The sequence below is a fragment of the Ixodes scapularis genome, unplaced genomic scaffold (genome assembly GCF_016920785.2).
Source record: "Ixodes scapularis isolate PalLabHiFi unplaced genomic scaffold, ASM1692078v2 PGA_scaffold0__279_contigs__length_252992795, whole genome shotgun sequence".
Taxonomy (NCBI): Eukaryota; Metazoa; Arthropoda; class Arachnida; order Ixodida; family Ixodidae; genus Ixodes; species Ixodes scapularis.
The window spans coordinates 81826829-81846538 of NW_024609835.1; the positions used below are offsets into that span (position 1 = coordinate 81826829).

General features: G+C 47.6%; 1 protein-coding gene across 1 annotated transcript in view; it reads right to left on the reverse strand.

Moving 5' to 3' along the window:
- Positions 1-1582: 1582 nt before the first annotated feature.
- LOC121045765 overlaps positions 1583-19710 on the reverse strand; it is a 31997-nt gene continuing 13869 nt past the window's right edge. Inside the window, exon 2 of the mRNA XM_040498985.2 lies at positions 1583-1587. Coding sequence (XP_040354919.1) covers positions 1583-1587 — 5 coding nt within the window. The remainder of the gene's footprint in view (positions 1588-19710) is intronic.

Here is a 19710-nt window from a genome sequence, read left to right on the forward strand (position 1 = left end):
ATAACAATAATACAAAACTTCATATAATATTCATAGACAGCCCAGCGGCAGGGTGTAAGAATTGCTAATTTTCTTGTATATAATTTTTTGCGTTGAAAATGTCGAAGGAAGGAGTTTGAATTGATGTCAGAGACGACATCGCTGGATAATTAGAATGCGAATGCAATTATAAGCTGTGTTTGCGTCTTAAATGGCTTAAGACATTAAAATTAAACAGGTATATTATTTTGGAAATAGAATGCTCGCACGCTACTTACTATATGCACCAAGTTCCGCGATTTTTAGAGTTATACTAATTGCAACATTCAATTTACGAATGTTAATAATTTTCGTCTGGCGACCAGGCAACACCGTTCTAGTCACACCATGGCGCCCATAAACCCCTTGATCATCATATTCAGTTGAACCCTATCAGTCTAGGAACGCTACGCTCGCCCAAGCTCGCCTCGCCAAGGTACGACCGAACATACTCACGCTACTCGGGTACTCCACGTAAACTCTTGCTCTCGTACCCTTGTTCTTTGACCATTTAAACTGCATGCCCGTGCGGGACGCGTATTTCCAAAACCTGGCCATTCCAGATCTGCCGCGGAGCGGCGTGCTCTGATTGGCCAGATTACCGCCGCACAAAATATTGACGGCGACGCACATACGGCGCCGGTCGCCGGCAGGAGCGTCTGCTACACTCCGGCGGATACTTTGGTGCCGTGGTCCGTGGTGACTTAGTGGACGCCTTGTTTCATCTGCCGGTGCATATCCATTGAGTTATTCCGCATATCACGCGTCTAAAAGTCGGTAGCAGAAGTTTCGAGCATGCCGATGTCCACAGTTCGACTGCTCCAACCTCGGCGATTCTCTACCCAAGCTCGAATGAAGTAGGCCTCGCTGCTCTGTTCCGTAATTGAAACCGTGTACACGTGGAGTGCTTGCAGTGCTAATGCGCAGCAGTGCTTTTCAACCGTAATTCAAGAAGCGAGAACGATAGCCCTGCACAGCGTGTGGGGCTGGTGTCAACAGTTTCCATGTGGCTCTTATCAAAGTAAGCCTTGTCGCCTTCCTACGCGCCCGCGTAGCGCCCGCAATGCTGTCAATCGTACTGCTCAATTCGCTGTTTTTCTTGCTCTGAAACGCTATGCAGATTTTATATCCACTTCAATGCTTCACAGCTGAATGAACACTTGTTTGCCGCTGAACAAGATTGCCATGAACGGATTTACTTCCACGGTTTTACGCCCCACAAGTGTTTACTTTTTCTGCCGTATTTTCACGTTTTATTGCACAGACTGCTTTGATTTGTACCAGTTTTAGGCTATTTGGCGCATACCAAGTTTTGTGAAATTAAAAGGACGCGAATTGGTTTCAAGCTGTTTTTTTCTTACTCCCATCATGATTTCACGTCGTGCAATTTTGATCAGCACTGGAGGTGAGCTTGGACTGCTCCAATACGTCTTTTAAACCCCAAGGAGCAGAGAATAAAAACCCATACAGAACTCGGTTCCAATAGATAGGGGCCTTTTCCTGACGCCTTTTTGTTCACTGTTCCCTTCTCTGCACTTGATAGATAGGTATGTCACCTGCTCTTTCAGCCTGTGGAGGTCCATGGGAATTAGAACGGAAGCATTAAAGTCATCTTCAGAATTACTTGTGCATTAAATCCTGTTACCCACGGGACATTCTTGTGTGAATCCAAAGTCCATGCTATTGAGAGCTTCTCCATGCTAGTGATAGACTCCAGCTACAATCTAGTTTCGTCATCTTTATTCCGATCCCATCAATTTCCAGCTGCTGATGTCATCACTGTGTAATGCTGAAGTTCTAAAGGTCCCATAAATTACAGGCAGATCCAGACAATCCAGGACACTGAGCACAACGAATGCAATGCTGCTGGTTCTCACGACCAGCGACTTATACGCACAGACCTCTAACATACCCCAGGCCGAGTTCCTTATAACCGCATCCCACTAGAGCAACAGCGACAGACGAGAATGAGCGACATACAACACCGACAAACAGCCCATTTGTCCGAATCCGCTGTCCCACCTGGCGGACACGACGCAGAAAAAGGGGACAAGGAAACTTGTATCCTAGTGGGACTGGAGTTGTCAACAAAACACTTCAAAATACAGAGACAAACAGAGTATCGCGACGCGGGTTTCGCGTTTCTCTATTTGGCCGTAAAACGCACCGACAAACACGGTGAAAGTGGAGACGATTACTTTATTTCTTGTTTAAAGCTTCTGCTTGTCTTCATTTGCAATTGGCGACTTTCTGAAAACAGTCGTAACAATCGACACCCAACTCCTTCCAAACCAGAATTTCTGAATCGTTCCTCTTTTGGGTCGTTCGAAGCATTCCAGATGGGCACCACAGAATTTCACGTCGATTTGAGTACGTTTTTAATTTCATATCCGAATGACCGAGGGCCGGCGTTTTATGGGGGACAATACGGGGGTGGTTTTATGGGGGACAATCACAGAACGGATGACAAGTCTCGTTTTGCCGGAATGGCTTGCCGCAGAACTGGTGGAACGTCGTGTCCTGCTTCGGGGTGAGCGGTCTTACTTTGGTCAGTCCTCGCACATGGGTGTATCCATCCTGATGCAGGGGCGTAGACTTCGGCATCTTGAAGCACCAGCTCGCGCACCAAGTTTTCGCGAGCAAAACCAGCCACAGCAAATTCCCTTTTGCAACTTGACATCTATAGCAAGCAAGCCATGCCCGCGACCACTACGAGCAATCCAGGAATCGGAACTGCGGGAGCGGGAACGATCAGTGGCCGCCAAGGACTGAGTCACGAGAGGAATGGGAGGAAGGGTAGGAGGAGGGTGGGGAAGACAGCAACAGAAGGCACAAGCGGTCGAGAAAATTAAGTTTGTCCCCGAGTGATGTTCCTCGGAGGGCCTGCTTGCTGCGCTTCAAGTTCAACGAAAGACAAGAACTTGTCCGTCGTCGATGGTTTGTCGGCGTTTGTCGCGGGTGTTGGTCATTACAGTGGAACAGCATCACCAACACAAAACTTTGTGGTGTTGCAGGACAAAAATCAGTATTTGTCGCTGTAGTGCCGGGGTGGCCAGGCTGACCCGGCCTAAGAGCCACAAACAAAACTACGAAACTTTCAAGAGCCGCGGGGGGGACTTTTGTCTACAGCAATTAACGAAGCTCGAACTACTTTCAATCTATCCGAGTCAAAAGCAGTACAACCTTACGTAAGGTAGCAGTAGCGCAAGACTATCAAACTGTAACCTGTCTTTCGACTTAAAACGCGTTCTTTTTTTTTTTTAGAACTGCTCGTGTGATCGGGAGGGAGGCGGGCGAACGGGAGGAGGAGGAGGGGGGGGGGAGGGAACCGCGAGCTGCACTTTAACACGCGAAGTCGCGAGCCGCAACTTGGCCACCCCTGCTCTAATGGGACGACGCTATAAGAATTTTCTACTCAAAGTATGCAAATCTACGCTATATATCCCTAAGGAGGCCTTTCCCAGAATTAGTAACACCTTCCCAGATTGACAATCATGGATGAACCCCTGGTCTCAATCCTGGCAGTGGTGGGCACTGCAGATGCCTGTTCTGCTGCGACTCACTACCAAGTCAGTCGCGGGAGATTCAAGGAACTCCAAGTTGGGACGTTGCGACCAAAGCAACATTTTCCCCCCTCTGCTTGGTCCCTTTGCTTGAACTTCTGGAACGGGCCACACCGGGATCAAGACAATCTGCACCAGTATATGTCAGCTACTATGACCCATCTTTTAACACCTTCATCTCAACCGCCATTCTCCAGCAGTTCTTTTAGGCACAGTTTTCAGAAGGTAATCAAAAGAGCATGCACAAGCTACGTCAGAGGTCCAGGTGCAGTTCAAGGTCTTGCATACGAGAAATATTTCTCGACAGTCACCACATATGTTGATGAACACCAGTGTTGCAGGCAATCATCTGCCAAGAAGCCACACTTGATCATGCAGACGCTTGCTTCCCAGAGGTTGATTGCGCAGAACCGGATTGCGCAGCTTGATCCTGCCCATGAACCAGGTTTTTGGCACGTTCCCTCTGTGTAGCATTGCAGATGCTTGAAGTAGACTGTAGACTGCCTGCCTGATGGGGAAACAAAGACCAAGCAGTCAATTCAAGCCACTCTTGAACCAATGTGCAGAAAAGAAAGTTCAAACATGGAGATATGAAACGTGCTGTAGTCAAGACAGATTGTAGGTCGCTATGCTTGTTCTGGGTGCGTCTTGATCAATCCATTAAGTGGGAGTCGGAGACTCGCCCTTCTAAAGGGCCCCTGAAAAAAAAAGGTGTATTTTTTAACAATCTATAGTCGGTGACAGGTCAAGAACGAAGTGGAAGCTCGTCCCACCTCTTTCCACTTTAGCAGTGCGAACTCTGGAGAGGAGGCGACCTCCTCTCCACCGTTTACTCCGCTGAAGTGGAAAGGGGTGGGAGGAGCTTCCACTTCGTTCTTGACCTGTCACCGACTATAGTTGGGACACGTGTGTGAAAAAAACTTTTACGCGAGGAAAAATGTTTTTTAGAGCAATATTGACGGCGCAAGACCCGATTTAGTCGGCAGTCACGTCCCTTACGGCTTGTTTTCTCTCTCGGCATTTCAGGCGCATGGAGCAGAGGTCGATCGCCTTCGCCTTCACGACCAAGATGTCATTTTGGAATGACCCGTGACGGTCATGGACTTCGCGCACAATTTCAATTAAATCTCTCGCAAGCAATATTGCTCTAAAAAACATTTATTTTTTTTGTAAACTTTTTTTTTTTTTAGCACGTGTTCCACTAGACTGTTTAAAAAAACTTTTTTTGCTCTTCAGGGTCCTTTAAGTTAGCCACAAAGTTACTTCCCAACCAGCAAGTTATCCCTTGAAGTCCTGCTGCATGCTACCTTAGGAAGAAAGTTGAAGATGGGAAATTTGCATCAGAATGTGCAAGAATGCCTTCCAAGGCGAAAAGCATTGACGTGCATGCTCCGCCAAAGCTACATTTCCCCGAATTGTCATGAATTTATGCCTACATTGCACCATAAGGAAGTTTTCGTTTATAACTACTGAAACTAATAGTTCAGGCGTCGCAGTACTGCCCGATTGTTCCTGTAACATTGTGCAAATCGTTCAGAACTTCCGGTTATTGCTTAGAGTAATGTGCGATTTGATTTGATTTACACACCGAACACGACTCAGTACTCGGATGTTTCGTGATATCTCTCATTGTACGTGGTATGTTCGGGCAGTCTAATTATTTCCATTGAGCGCGCTTCTCACACCATGCACTGGTGCACTGCCGAGAAGCTACACCCGTGGAGTAGGCATTGCAATTCTGCATATGTCGCTTTGCCGCAGCGCAGCCATGTCTTAAAGGGGCACTAAAGTGCTTTTCGAGATCCTCGTATTATTGTTATAACTCAATCTACAAGCACTAACCATCCTAAAAAAAAAATTACATTCATCTGCGGTTGATTTGCATACTAAAACAATTGATCGAAATTCTCGAGACTTAGCGTCAGCGCAGAATGACAGATGGCGCTACCGAACCTTGGTGAATATGGTCAAACAACGGACGGCACGTGTCGGCCACTCGCGCGCAATTGAGTCCACCGTGGACGAGGTGCCGACCAGTCATGCTCGTCCACATGGGAACCCATCGCTCGCGAGTGGCTGACATGCGCTGCCCGTCGTTCGACCATATTCAGCAAGGTTCGGTAGCGCCATCTGTCATTGTGCGACAATGGTAGGTGTCTGGAACCACCACTTTCTTAAGATACGAATCGGCGGCGGATGAATGTAACTTCTGGTTTTTTAGGATGATCAGTGCTCGTACATTGAAGTATGACCATAGAACGAGACTCTCAAAACACGCCTTAGTGCCCCATTAAAGGAATATTGAACCGAAATTTGGATTTCGCAAAATAAGGACGCATGAGAGTTGAACAAGACGCTGGGAACTCCAAAACATGGCTCGTACATCAGTATCTCCAACGGATGGCCGCACTTTTGGAAAAAAAAAAGGGCGCAATCAAGCGAGGTCTTTGACGTCATTCTCCTCCGGCAGAATTTCAGAATGAGGGGAAGCGACATCGCTTCTCTCCTCCTTGCTTCGGTTCACTAGCTCGAAGGGACGTAGCGAGAAGGAAAGGGAATGGGAATCGTGACGTGACTTGTCTTGTCGACCGTGTTCACTCGCACACTTCTTTTCCAAAAATACAAAGATCCGATTCGTTAGAGGCATCGCTGTATGAGTGTTGTTTTGAGGTTTTGCAGTGTCCCGCCTATCCGTCCAGCCTTGTTTTGTGAGCTCGAAATTTCTGTTCACTATCCCTTTAAGGGTAAAGCACAATTGCAGGGAGAAAAGGTGGACAACAAAGCATGAATTAGAAAAATAAATATATATGTGAAAGGAACGGGAACTTGGTGAATGCTGATGTAATATTTACCTTACACTAAACTTTGCTAAATAAAACTCCAGTTAGTCTATATCAGGGGTGGCCAAACTGCGGCTCGTGAGCCGCATGCGGCTCATCACGGGTCCAAGTGTGGCTCGCTGGTTTTGGGTAAGGATGCTGCCCTACCCATCCTGTGTTCCAAAGCCGAACAGACTTTTAGAATTAAAAACAAAGCTCACAGACTTGGCAGCCTTGTATTACACAACGTAGATACAGCTGGACTGGTTTTTAACACATTAAAGCGTCCAATGACACTGTTTCCTTTATCGTTCTAGAGAAAATTTCGAACCGTATACGCATAACAGACGTCAGGGGCAGTGGCTGGCTAGCAAACCAGCCGAAGCTTTCATTTTTGCTGAGCGGTTAAAGTACCATTCTGCTGCTTGCTGTTATTTGTTGTAGTCAACAATTATACTTGTCCTTTTTGGAAACCACTGTTCCCTCCATATAGTTTTCTTTTAAGTAGCCTCCTTTCCTTTACTTTTCCTGTGGCGCTTCGAACCTTTGTCGTTTTGCCTGCAGCTCTAACCCCTTGTCACTTTGGCCACCCCTCGCCTATATGATAGACGTTGGCACCTTGAAAATATTACACACAATTCCTTTATGTGGTTAGCATACTTATTTAATGATGCTTGCTTATCCAAACGTGCTCATCAGTGAGTAAATAATAATCGTCCCCAGAGCCCGACCTGTATTTCTGGGGGTGTGCTGTGTAGTACGTCATTTATATATGTCAAGACTGACTCCAACACAGAACTGTGAGCTGGCAGAGGGTTTGCAACATTACTGTTGCTTTCCACACTTAGGCTTCAATTTGTTAGGTGGCAATCAATCCAGTTAGTTATTGCTGGTTCCATCTGAAATGTTTTGATTCTGGCCACAGGTCTCCAATGTGGCACTCAATAAGAGGCCTCATATAAGCCTACAAACCATATAAACCTGGTCTCTGTCATTTAGTGCCAATGCAATGAGCTGTTTCCTATGCTCTGTTCACCACGAAGTTGGCAGTGCGATGGGAGCTACACATTCACTGGGCCTATCGACCGCCTTCCTCTCGTCACCGGACCCTGCTCCTGGCGCATGGATGTAGGCGGGGGAATGTGATCAGATGGCAAATGATGGGCGTCCAACTGGTCCAGCAAGCACGTAGCTTCCAATGCACCGTCAGCTTAGGGGTGAGCGGAGTATACCAGTTCTGCGACTGTACATAGGCCAGGTCAGGAAATGAGATACATTTAATTCCCTCATGAGCTACAAACAACCGAACTAAATAGCCATGAAGCCTTTATCCATGACGACACATACGTAGCACCCAAAACGAAGGTGTGGGATGGCGAAAGGTGATACCATTAAATGACAAAGCAGTACCACATCATGCTTGCATTTAATATCTGTTAAAGTGCGTGGCGGTTATGCAATAACCCGCACATTAATTTGAAAAAAAAACTAATTCGCAACTAGCAACATGGTTTTGTAGAAATCAAATATTGTTTGGAATTTTTGTGTGATGCTTGATGTCCCCAGTATTTAGGTTCATCAAAATTGAGTGCTGAAAAAACATTGATTCAAGGCTTTTACAGCACCTATTTCCTCATTCCATTTCATTGAATGGCAGTGACAGCACCATAGGAATTGAACAAAGAGTGAAATCTGCCACCTTGTTGACAAACCTACCTGCTGAAGGTGGCCACGAGATTCCCTTGTCACCACTTGGTCACTTGAATAAGCCGTTAACTATTGTATCTAGATGTACTGTGGCAGCAATGTTGTAGCTGTGATGCTCGTCGGGCCAGGTCTCTTTCAGATGTGCATATTCCCGTCGAAAAGTAGCCCATCGCCATGGCAGCTGGTATGACAAGAGTATAAAATTATAAATACATTAGCCAAAAAATTGAACAGTCAGACAAGCTAGTCTACATGCCACAAAATTCTACACATGGAGACTAAAAAAAAAAAGCGATGCAACATTGTCTTTACAGGACTGTGCATCTCAACTCTCTTCCCTAGCCTTGCGTTGACCAAGACGTGATGTGTGCATAGTTGCAAGTTCAGACAAAATGGGACAATCTACCTACGTCGATCTCTATAGTTTGCATTGCAAAAGCAAACCATGTTTTTTATGTCGGCAGTGACAAGGAGACTACAGGCATAATCTGAGGTTCTTTTTTAAAACAAAACAATTCTGTAAAGCGAACCCATGTTACAGCCTGTACCGTGTCTTAGTGAGGAGAGGTAAATTCTGGTTTCTCTGCTGAATGTTTATAATAAAGCACTATACACCTAGCAGTGCTAGAGCATTTCTTTGTCAAAGGCTACCCAGCAGCACAAAGTGAATAAGGCACAGAGCTTCCTTCAGTTGTCTAAGACCGGAGGATGAACCTCTCACAGGGGTGAATGTGCTCGAAACGCGCCATTTAGGAATGTATAACAATGAGTGCGTTGTGGGCCAGATCAAGATAATACGACACATATACACTTTATGATGACATCTGAACGTATGTACAATGTCTAGACATGCGAATTTGCTGTCCAGCCAAACGTCTTCCCCACAGCTTTATTCTGAGCGACGATTGCTACTCAGTAACGTCACTGCAGCGTGGTGGTTTCAGACGGTGCTGTGTCATTAGCTATTTTCAGACGTTGGAAACTTAGCAGCAGACGGAAAAACTACTGTCACAACTTCTACATCAAGTCAGCCCAACTAGCTGACTAATAAAATCATAACTAGGGATGTCGCAAACCTGCTGAGATTGCAGGAGTTAAGGTTTGAACTTGAAATGTTTGCAAATTTCAAACCCTGCTGTGTTTCGAATTTGAAAAGTTTGATAATGTAAAGTTTCTGAAAGTTCAAGTTTGAAGATTTCAACTTTCTTTACAGATTGAGTATGAAAAGTTTGAAAATTTTGAATTTCTTTGCTATTCATGTTCGAAGAATTCAAATTTAGGTTTTTGAATCTCAAGGTACAAGATCAAATACCACAATTTAAAATAAAGTTTTTGAGGGCTCATCTGGAAAAAAACCTGAAAGTGCTACAAAGTTGACGAAAAACGCTGCACATTTTATTTTGTGCCATATACTTTCTCCTCGGTACCGGGTTCTTAGGATACTTCTCGTTATTTACTATGATTTACTATGGTTGGACGGTTTAGCGACAAGACTTGAGGCGGTCTGGTATGCATCAGGAATTGTTACCTCTTTGCAAACTGGAAGCAATGTGATTGAATACCCCTAAATGAGATGCTGGCATGAGACAACGAAATACGCAAGATGATGCGTGCAGACAAAGTCGCCAAGGAAAGACATCTTGCTTCACAAAAATTTGTAGTTGCTCTGGGTGTTTATTTCTAGTGGGATGACCCGTGGGGCAGAGAAAACACTGCACGCTGGTACAGCACCCGACAGAGCTCAAGGCCAAGGAGCATGCAACCAGCCAAGCTCGCAGGTCCCCCGGCGCCCCCAAGGTACACGTGATCAGGTAATGACCGGTCGTGCATCAGGCTCACTACACTGCCGGTGTCTTTGGCCCCTCAGTGGCTCCAAGGCAAGGCACCAGCGTACAGACACCAGGTGGCGGATTCTATTCCCGGCCCAGGGGCCCGTAATTTGACAAAGGCTTATTGCGGAGAAGGTCTTGTAATCAAGCTTTCTTTTGCACGTCTGATCCCCAGGTGGTCCAAATTAATCCTCGGTCATCTGCTGAGGTGTTCCAAATGCTTCTCGTCGGTTTGGCTTGTAAAACACCCAGACTTGATTTTGCATAGCTGGTTCTTCACGCTTTCCTTAGAAAAATAAGAAAACAAGTGGAGATATTAGTTGCTTTAATATGCAAGCGGATACTGACGATAATGGATCAAGTGCCGATCCAGTGTTGCCTCTCACAAGTCGGTGTCGCTTTCAGTGCGCGCCTTTCCCCAACCAGCCACTAACACGAGGAGATCGGGCAACTTGCATTCGAAAACAGCCAGGGTTATGAACAATGCCCCAGTGTCACGAGCCCGGCGACGACGGAAGGTCATCACCGAGACATGACAATAAGGGGGTGGTCGTTCGATGCCCGGCGTAGCCGGTAAGCAAACGCAGAGAATGAGACGGAGGCGTGTTATAAGGTAACAACAACAAAACAGTGTTTATAGGCTCGAAACGAACAGATAAAGGGAATTTAAAGTAACAGAACGTACATTTTACAAGACAGTGATGCTACGAGCGACAAACGTGTCGAGTTAAGCACAGAGAAGTACGTTACACATCCAGTTAAGTACGCGTGTACAAAGATCAAGACGAAAGTAAGAGTCCAATTAGCGACGGTCGAAAGGAATGTTCAAAATTGAAGCAACATACAGTTAACCAGGGAGCACGGCGGCAGTCCATCCACAGAGACGACACACGTAGAGCGGCCCCCGAAGCGGCGGTCCTTCCGGGGCAGCGGGTGGTCGGTCTCGGAGATGCGGTGCGGCGGCTCGGGTTCCCGGGAGTACGCGGCGGCGGCTTTCCCCCCGAAGAGCGGACTGGTGCTGGGGTCCAGTCGCCCTCTTTTTAACGGCGTCGGGCGCTCACGGCCGAGGCCCTCGCGGACGCTTGTTCACGCACGGGGTCGGAGTCGAAGCAGCACAACACCAAAAGCACACAAAGTAGTTCATACAAAAAGGGAGGACCACGTAGACACGGCACCTTTGACACTGCATGGCCGCCATGTTGAAGTTAGAAAAAGTAAGACATAGCTAAAACAGGAGGCCCCTACGTCAACAACTTCTGTCCTGCTAAGGGTGACCTTGCAGGCGAGAAAATTTTACCAATACACAAATGGAGCTTAAGACTTTGGGCGCAGTGAGGGTGACTTTGAGGTTGGAAAAAGTAAGAGAGACACAAAACATGAATCACGTACACCCCCGCTCGCGAACCGCGAGAGGTTGAGCTAACTAGGAAGAAACTAACAGAACAAAACAACGCGCACGTACACGTGCCTTTGCAGCAACCGAACCAGCGACGGAGAAACATACAGGCTACAAGGAGAAATATGTGTACGGAAACGAAAACGCGTTATATTTAAATAACGTAATAAAAATAAATTACAGGATGCCACTACTTCTGTGACACGGCCCCCCACTTTCGGAATATTATCACATAATATTCTAGACCCACAGAAGTCGGCGCGCAGGCCTGTGTACTAATAAGAATGCACCACATAACCCTTGCCCAGACGAGCACACAAGTCAAATCAAAGTACACATGTAGTAACATATTTAGATGTCAAAACAGTGCAGGCAAATAAAACGCGACCAGTCTACAACCTGCTGAGATAATCAGCTCCCATGTTTCCCTTGCCCTTGATATGCTCGACGCTAAACTGATACTCTTGGAGCAGCAAGCTCCAACGGAGGACTCGGCTGTTTAGCTGCCTCGCTTTTTGGATGTAGCTCAGCGGTTGGTGGTCCGTCTGCACTAAGAAATGCACGCCGTATAGGTAGGTGGCGAACTTTTGCACCCCCCAAACTAGTGCTAAGCACTCTCTCTCGATGATGCTGTATGCTGCTTCCCTGGGGAGCAGCTTTCTGCTAGCATATGCGACGGGGTGGAGCGTGCCGTCATGCCGCTGCATTAGTACCGCTCCAAGGCTGGTATCTGAGGTATCCGTGCGCAGCACAAACTGATTGGAGAAGTCTGGGAGTCGCAGTATTGGAGGGCTTGAGACGCGGCGTTTGAGCTCCTCGAAGGCTTCTTGATGGGCCGACGTCCACCTAACGACGTTGTTGCCGCCCTTTTTCGTGAGCTGGGTGAGCGGCTCGCTGATTTTGGCGTAGTCGGGAATGAAGGCGCGGTAATACCCTGTCAAGCCGAGAAATGCTCGTACCTGTCGCTTTGTTCGCGGGGCTGGCGCCGCTTGGATCCTGTCGAGTGTTTTCCCGAGTGGTGCCAGTTCACCGCCGCCAATGCGATGCCCCAAGAACTCGATGTTTTCCCTTCCAAATTCACATTTGCCTGGTCGCACTGTTAGTCCGGCTGTCTCGATTCTAGCAAACAGCTGGCTCAGAGAAGTGAGATGCTCCTCCCACGTAGCATTGGCAACTAGGACATCATCGTAGTAGTGCTGCACCCCCGGAATTCCCTCCACAACTCGGTGCATCAGTTTCGAAAATACGGCGGGGGCTGTCTTTATGCCGAACGGCATGAAGCGGAATTGGAAGAGTCCCGACGTGGTTGAAAATGCGGTTTTGGGCTTGGATTCTTCGCTCAATGGAATTTGCCAATAGCCTTTGACGAAGTCTACTTTCGAGAAGTATTTCTTCTCTCCAGTCGCAGCGAAGACCGCGTCAGCTCGGGGCATGGCCTCCGAATCGGCAACCAACACGTCGTTCAGGCGCCGGAAATCAATGCACAGGCGGTTCGTGCCGTCCGGTTTCTTGACCAAAAGGACTGGAGCGTTGTAGGGCGACTGAGATTTCTCAATTATTCCAAGTCGCTCCATCTCCTGCACCTCTCTTTCTACGCCCTCTCTCGTCGCAAATGGAAGCGGATACTGCTTTACGTGGACCGGAGTGTCGGTAGTGAGCTCTAACCGGCACTCGGCCCAGTCCGTCTTGCCCGGGACGTCGGAGAAAATGCACGAGTGTTCTGAAATCACATCTCGGAGCTGTTTCTGCTGATCCACCCCCAAACAATCAGAAAGCCTCACATCTCGCTCGTCCTCGGATTGCCGAAACGCTGGAACAGGAATGGCTCCATCGCTGTCCGAGTCAGTGACGCCGCAGATCGCCTGGCACACCCTTTCCACCGGTTGGCTTCCCCGCTCTTCGTATTTTTTCAGCATGTTAGCATGAAAAATCTTTCTCCCCCCTGCTGTCTCGATGATGTAGTCGGCCTCTCCCTTCTTCTCCTTGACCTCGAAAGGCCCTTTCCACTGAAGCAGTAGCTTGTTGTTATCGGTAGGCAGCAGAATCAGCACTTTGTTTCCTGGTTGGAAGAACCTTTCTTTAGTTTTCCGGTTGTACATCTTAGCGTAGCGTGCTCCGGCCTTCGCGAGCTCCTCGTGCGCTAGCTTGCATGTCTCTTCCAGCCGATTTCGGAGGTCAAAAACGTGGTGATAGGTCGTCTTCTCCTCCTCGTCGAGGTGGTGGTTCGTCCACAGCTCCTTCAGAATGGCCAGGGGTCCCCTCACATGCCGCCCATACAACAGCTCAAAGGGCGAGAAGCCCAAACTTGCCTGGGGGACCCCCCTGTACGCGAAGAGCAACGCCGCCAAATAGCGGTCCCAGTCTCTCGGTTTTTCGGCGCACATTCTCTTTAACATCAATTTCAGGGTGCCATTGAATTTCTCGACCATCCCATTTGCCATAGGATGGTACGGCGTTGTATGCAGGTGGCGTATGGAGAGAAGTCGGGCAACCTCCTTCATCAAATCGGAAGTTAAATTGGTGCCCCGGTCGCTTAGGACTTCGTTCGGGACACCAAATCGAGAGAACATTTCTACTAGCGCCTCAGCGACCCTCTCCGTCTCAATACTCGGCAGCGCCACGGCCTCCGGGTATCGGGTCGCGTAATCCATTAGGGTCAGGATATACCGATTTCCATGCTTGGAAGGGGGCTGAATTGGACCCACGATGTCTATGGCCACTCTTTTGAATGGGGTTTCAATGAGCGGCGCCTTCCCCAGCGGCACACGGGTTACTCTGCCCTTTGGGATCGTTCTCTGGCAGATGTCACATGATGCGACAAATCTCTTCACGTCTGCGGTGATGCCCGGCCAGAAAAATTCCTCCAAAATTCGGTCCTTCGTCTTTTGCACGCCCAAATGACCAGCCATTATTCCGTCATGTGCAGTTTTCAATACCGCTTCTCGATGGCACCTAGGGACGACCAGCTGACGCACCACGTGTCCGGTTTTCTCGGTGTAGCTGCGGTACAGTACACTCTAAGAAAAAATGACTACCCTGGGTGGTCAAATGGCGCTTTGGAGGCTTTGACTACCCCAAAAGGCGAGTTACGACCCCAAACCGCTGTGGAATGACCGCCTTTCTGCAGGTGACGACAGGGTGGTATTCACTTTCGAATCCGATATTCACGTGCAGGCAGTCGTAAATAATATTAGTAACTTGGATAACTACTGGAAGACTATAAATGATATGCTTCCTTAGCTTTCGTGATCTTTTAAGATCCGCCAAGATCACATATGTTGTGCAATTCGCGTAAATTGGTGGAATAAACATTTTGTCAGCGCGCGCAGCAACACTGGTCTCGACAGCCGTGGACCGTGGTGGGGCGTAGCGTGTAGCTGTGGCACCATAACAACAACAAGCGGCGTGGGTGTTTGCTGAACTGAGGTGAGGATATCTTTCTGACCTATTTTATTGCAAAGAATATTTTAAAAAAATGATTAGTTGTATATCTGATCGTGTTGAACCATTGAACACTGGGACCGAGGATCGGCAGGGTAAACATGCTCAGAGGTATGTGTCTGTGTCGCCCGTACTGTTTTCATCAATCTCGGACTGGTTGAATGTCTGAGCTGCACCCGTCGTGGTTGTATCTCCTGGCTGTACGTACGTAGTGCGCGAACTTTCCAACTCAGTAGCAGGTTGAGATTCAGTGGCAGCGTAGTAATTGGCTTTTACTAGATTGTTGTGTCGTCACGAGCGCTATTTGTGCTTTTACAAGCGCCAGCGCGAGCCCGAACTTTCGCCTCTTTCACCGTTTGCGTTCTTCTGGTTTGATGTTCTGCTCTATGATTTCTTAAACCTAAATCTAAAGGTCAATCGCCTCTGCCTCGTCACCCATCAGGACACCCCATAGCGCTGCCGCTCTACCGGCCCTTCCTGGATGTCTCCTGCTGCCAAGTAACAGCCGGATCGTCGAACCTCCATCATCGTCGCCTCTCCACCAGAGGATCAATACATTTTGGTGCGTCAGCTACCACTATATTTCGGCGCGTCAGCTACCGCTATATTTTGGTGCGTTGGCCGAGCCTGTCGGCCCGTCCCGTTTTTTCGACTGTTTAACTCTTTTCTGGACACAAAAAGAGCCCCCGAGGTTTTTCACAACGTTCTTGCGCTCGTGCTCGTTCAGTTTTTTCATTTTTTTTTTTAAATGCAATATATAAGCTTCCGAGGTTCTTTGCAGTGTTCCAACACTTGTGTTCCTTCAGTTCTTTTAGGACAGTAAATAAGCCCCTGATGTTCTTCACAGTGTTCCAACGCCCGTGATTGTTCAGTTTACCAGTCTGCCTTGCAAGACACGCCTTTCAAACCGTCTGATCTTTTCCCCTTGGCCGGTCGCTCTGCTGTACCCGGTTTTGGACTTTACGAAATTTCATTGCATTAAGACACGCTGCCCTATACTCCGTTCCATATATGTAGAAAGTTTGGCCATTCGCTGGGAAGTATAGGAGACAAATGAGGAAGTGCCATTGGCCGAAAGCAGGCTGGGCGTGTTCCAGGGCGTCTTCACAAATTCGAATGTGGCCAATCAGAAGCCGGAAATAATACCCTGGCGGTGGTTGCGAGAAACAAAATTCATAAGTGCGTCGGAGTAACTCTCGGTGACTGAAAATGTGGTACATGTGATGTTTCAATCACGTCATCCAAAATTATGGTGAAAGAGTGCGACTGGCGGAATGATCGACATAATCCGTGCGCCGAAGGCCGGCAATCTACCGTCTGAGCGGTCACACTCTCCCCGAGCAAAACAGAGTTGAGCGGCACATTTGTTTCTTACATCTTTCTGCATGATCATGATTGTAACATCCTGTGCACCCTATTTTAAACCATGAAGGGTCACTACATTTCACATTTACGTGCTTATTAAAACCATGCACCAACATATACCTATGGTTAAAACAGTTTCTCGCTACTACCGCTAGGGATTCTTTTAGGCTTCTGGTTGGTCAAGAGAGAATGTCAAGCCCACTTTCTGCTTCTGGTGCATGCCCAGGCTCTGCTTGCGCCTAGCACTGACCAAACACTCTCTAAACACGGCTCTGAGCTGAGACTGCAATGGGAACTGCTTGCCCGCCGAACTAATCAGCCGCCTCCCTTTCATCACCTGACCCAGTCCTCGGTCTATGGATATGAGCGGGAGTGTGATCACGTGGCAAAAGAGGGATGTATAACTGGTCCATTGAAGACGTAGCTTTCACCACAGTTTCAGCTTAGGGATGAATGGAGTATAGTCAGTGCGCAGGATGGCCACCCAGCTCCGGCCTCCCAAGAAGTTGGTGTTTACAATACGGCCGCTGTCTTCATTGGTCTCTTCGCTCTAAACCATATGCTGAAGAACGAGCGTGCACCAGCATGCGACACGAAGCTTTATCGATGGCTGCCCGTACGCGGACGAGCTAGCATCTCCTCCGTTCTAGACGGGCGCTTTCGGTGAATCGCAGTGCTGTGAAATTAATTGTTTCTCTTTCGATTTTTCTTCTAAGAAAACGTTTTTATCATAAATGCCTGTGACCACAACAGCTGCCATTAAGTCAACATTTTTCTCTGATTGCGACTATCTCAATTATGACAAACTTTCCTCGGATATGAAGTTTTTCCAATATCATTTCTCATTGATCACTTGTGTGTATTAGAAGATAAGTGTTGTGTTCTGGTATTTTTATTATTGTAGTCTTCCTATAGCTACTGTTAAAAAAATATTAAGAATGGGAGAGCAGTAGTTTTTCCTTCTGCTCTAATGAGGTACGGAAGCAACATTTTAGCGACTTCTTTGTGTAGACATGGTCTGCTTCATGACAGCAGCTCACAAACAGTAGTCTTTCGTCTATAAATGCAAGAAAAGCAATTTTAAAACAAATAAAAAAATGTCCTAATACCACCTGGTAGTTGAGGTCTGAGCTTTGTTGGAATGTCTCACGTCACGGGCCCATCAGGAGCTACACCACGGTGTGGCGTGTCCGATGGAGGCGTGCGGGAGCGAGCGACGCTTGGCGCACGTATCAGGTCTAGTACACCGTACCTCGGGCATTCCGACTTGTCAGAATTGTAACGCGCTGACGATAAAGCTGGCGCCACCTAGTGACGGCGATCGTAATTACTATACCCTTGGCCTCGTATGGGCCCGTGACGTTGCGAGCGTGACGTTACGGGTAAATATCCCGAGATTTGCGTGCCGACTCGATGGCTGTTTTTGAAGCGCTCGCCAGAATCTGTCGGTTGGAACAAAAAATATAGCCATCTGCTAAAAATACAAGCGTGCCATTATCATTTACAGATATCGTGGATCATATTTCACTTATTTCGAAGTGTTCTGGAAATATTCCAAGTTTTGATTCTGTACCCCCTTAATGTCTTTCTTGGGGTTTTGTTTAAAAAAAAATTAAGGAAAGGAGAATCTAATAATTGGCTTTTACTAGTTTGTTACATTGTCACAGACACTATTTGCACTATTACGAGTGCAATTTCGAGTCCGACCTTGAACCTCTTTGCCATTCTTATTCTTCAGTTCTGATGTTCTGCTCTATAATTAATGAAATCTAAACCTAAAAGTCAATCACCTCTGCTTTGTCGTTGGCAGGGTTCGCGCTGACTGTGAACCCCGCCACTACTCGTCTCCCATCAGGGTACCCCATCACCTGGCCGCTCTACCAGCGCTTTTTGGATGTCTCCTGCTGCCAAGGAGCAGCCTGATGATTGAACCACCGAACCTCCAACATTGTTGCCTCTCCGTCAAAAAACTACTACAGGTAGGCTGGCCCACTTGTGGGGAAGCTGTGTCCAGAGCTGATCTGCCTGGTGTTTGTACTGTCCTCTTGAGGTGCCTACTGTTGTCATTCGTATACCATCAAGTGAGCAGACAATTTCAGGAATCCACCATAGGCCTAAACTGCGCGCCCACACAGTCTGTCCCACACCAAAAGGATGGTTGCCTCCCATGTGCGGGGACGAGTCCAAATGCATATAGACAAAAATCAATCAAGGATCTGATGTGGTAGCCAAATAACAGTTAAGAAGAATACTTCCTATCTTTTGCTGAGGTTCTGCAGCAGTGGAACTTCAACAACAGCGGGGAAGTGCTTGCAAGCCTGGTGCCAAAAACTGTGAGGTTGAACCTCATAAATTCCCCCTTGTCTCCACATATTGCATGCTCGGATAACCTGATGAACTGCGGGTTATACAAAGGGGTGGTGGGGTGATGTACATGACTGTTGTAAAAACTGCTTGAAAACAGTACTATTAATCTGGGTTTGTTGTCGTCAAACACAAGTGTCCTTGGCTGTCCAAATCGATCAAAGATGTCGCACTGGGCTTCCACTGTGGTCTCGGCCGATGCTTCTATCTGCTTTGTGTCGATCAGTATCACGTAACTCTCCAGCTGTACAACATAATATAAGCCATGTTCATCGTTGCTTGGTATCCAATCAGCTGACCCTAACCTGCACCAGGGGCATTTAACAGGACTGGGCACATGTTTCGCACCTTCTTACATGGTCTTAAATGTCTTTGTCAACACCGGGGTTCCAGAAGATGGTTTGTGCCAAGCTCTTCATGACTGACCTGCCTGGGGCCCTATGTCGCACTTTGTGGACTCCCACGGCGGCTAGGAACAAGGAAGTGACGTCAACAACGCAGCAAGCACAGATTAAGTGTGGATTGGTAAAAGTCGCTGATGACGAATTTCCGCAGAAGAAAACAAAGCTCACTTTTTCTTTGTTTTCTTCTGCGGAAATTCGTCATCAGCAACTCTCACCAATCAACATCCAATCTGCGTTTGCTGCGTGTTTGACGTCACTTCCCTCTCCCTAGTCACCGTGGGAGTCCAAAAAGCGCAACATAGGGCCCCAGGATAGGGATAGGCGTCATGGAGCATAGCCTCCTGTAAACTGATAATGCCTGCTCAATTGCCAGTTGCCAGCTATCACTACAAGGGTGTGTCGCCTTCCTATACAAGGCAGAAAATGTGAATGCAAATAAGCCTCTCGTGCGTTCTTGTATTCTTGGTGCTGTTTTTGGCATTTGTCGTGGTACCTGTGGGCAAGAACTTGCCGGGGCTGTCATTTCACGAGACCCCAAGCAACACTCGGGATCACGGAAAGTGACTAAAGCTTATTTTGAGGGAAAACTGCGTCCCAAATTCGACCTCCTATATACTTAATAGTGTGTGGTAGGCACCTTTTTGTGACGTACATGAAGGAAGGCTTGTCTGGTCCTCTTTCGTGGATTCTGCTGAGGTTCCACTCAAAGCCCAGCTTGGCTCAGGCTTCTCTGGTGTCAAAGCTGGATGAGCCCATGTACCCTTCCAGGTCCTGTTTTGGTGCTGCTTGACTGGCTGTTACTGT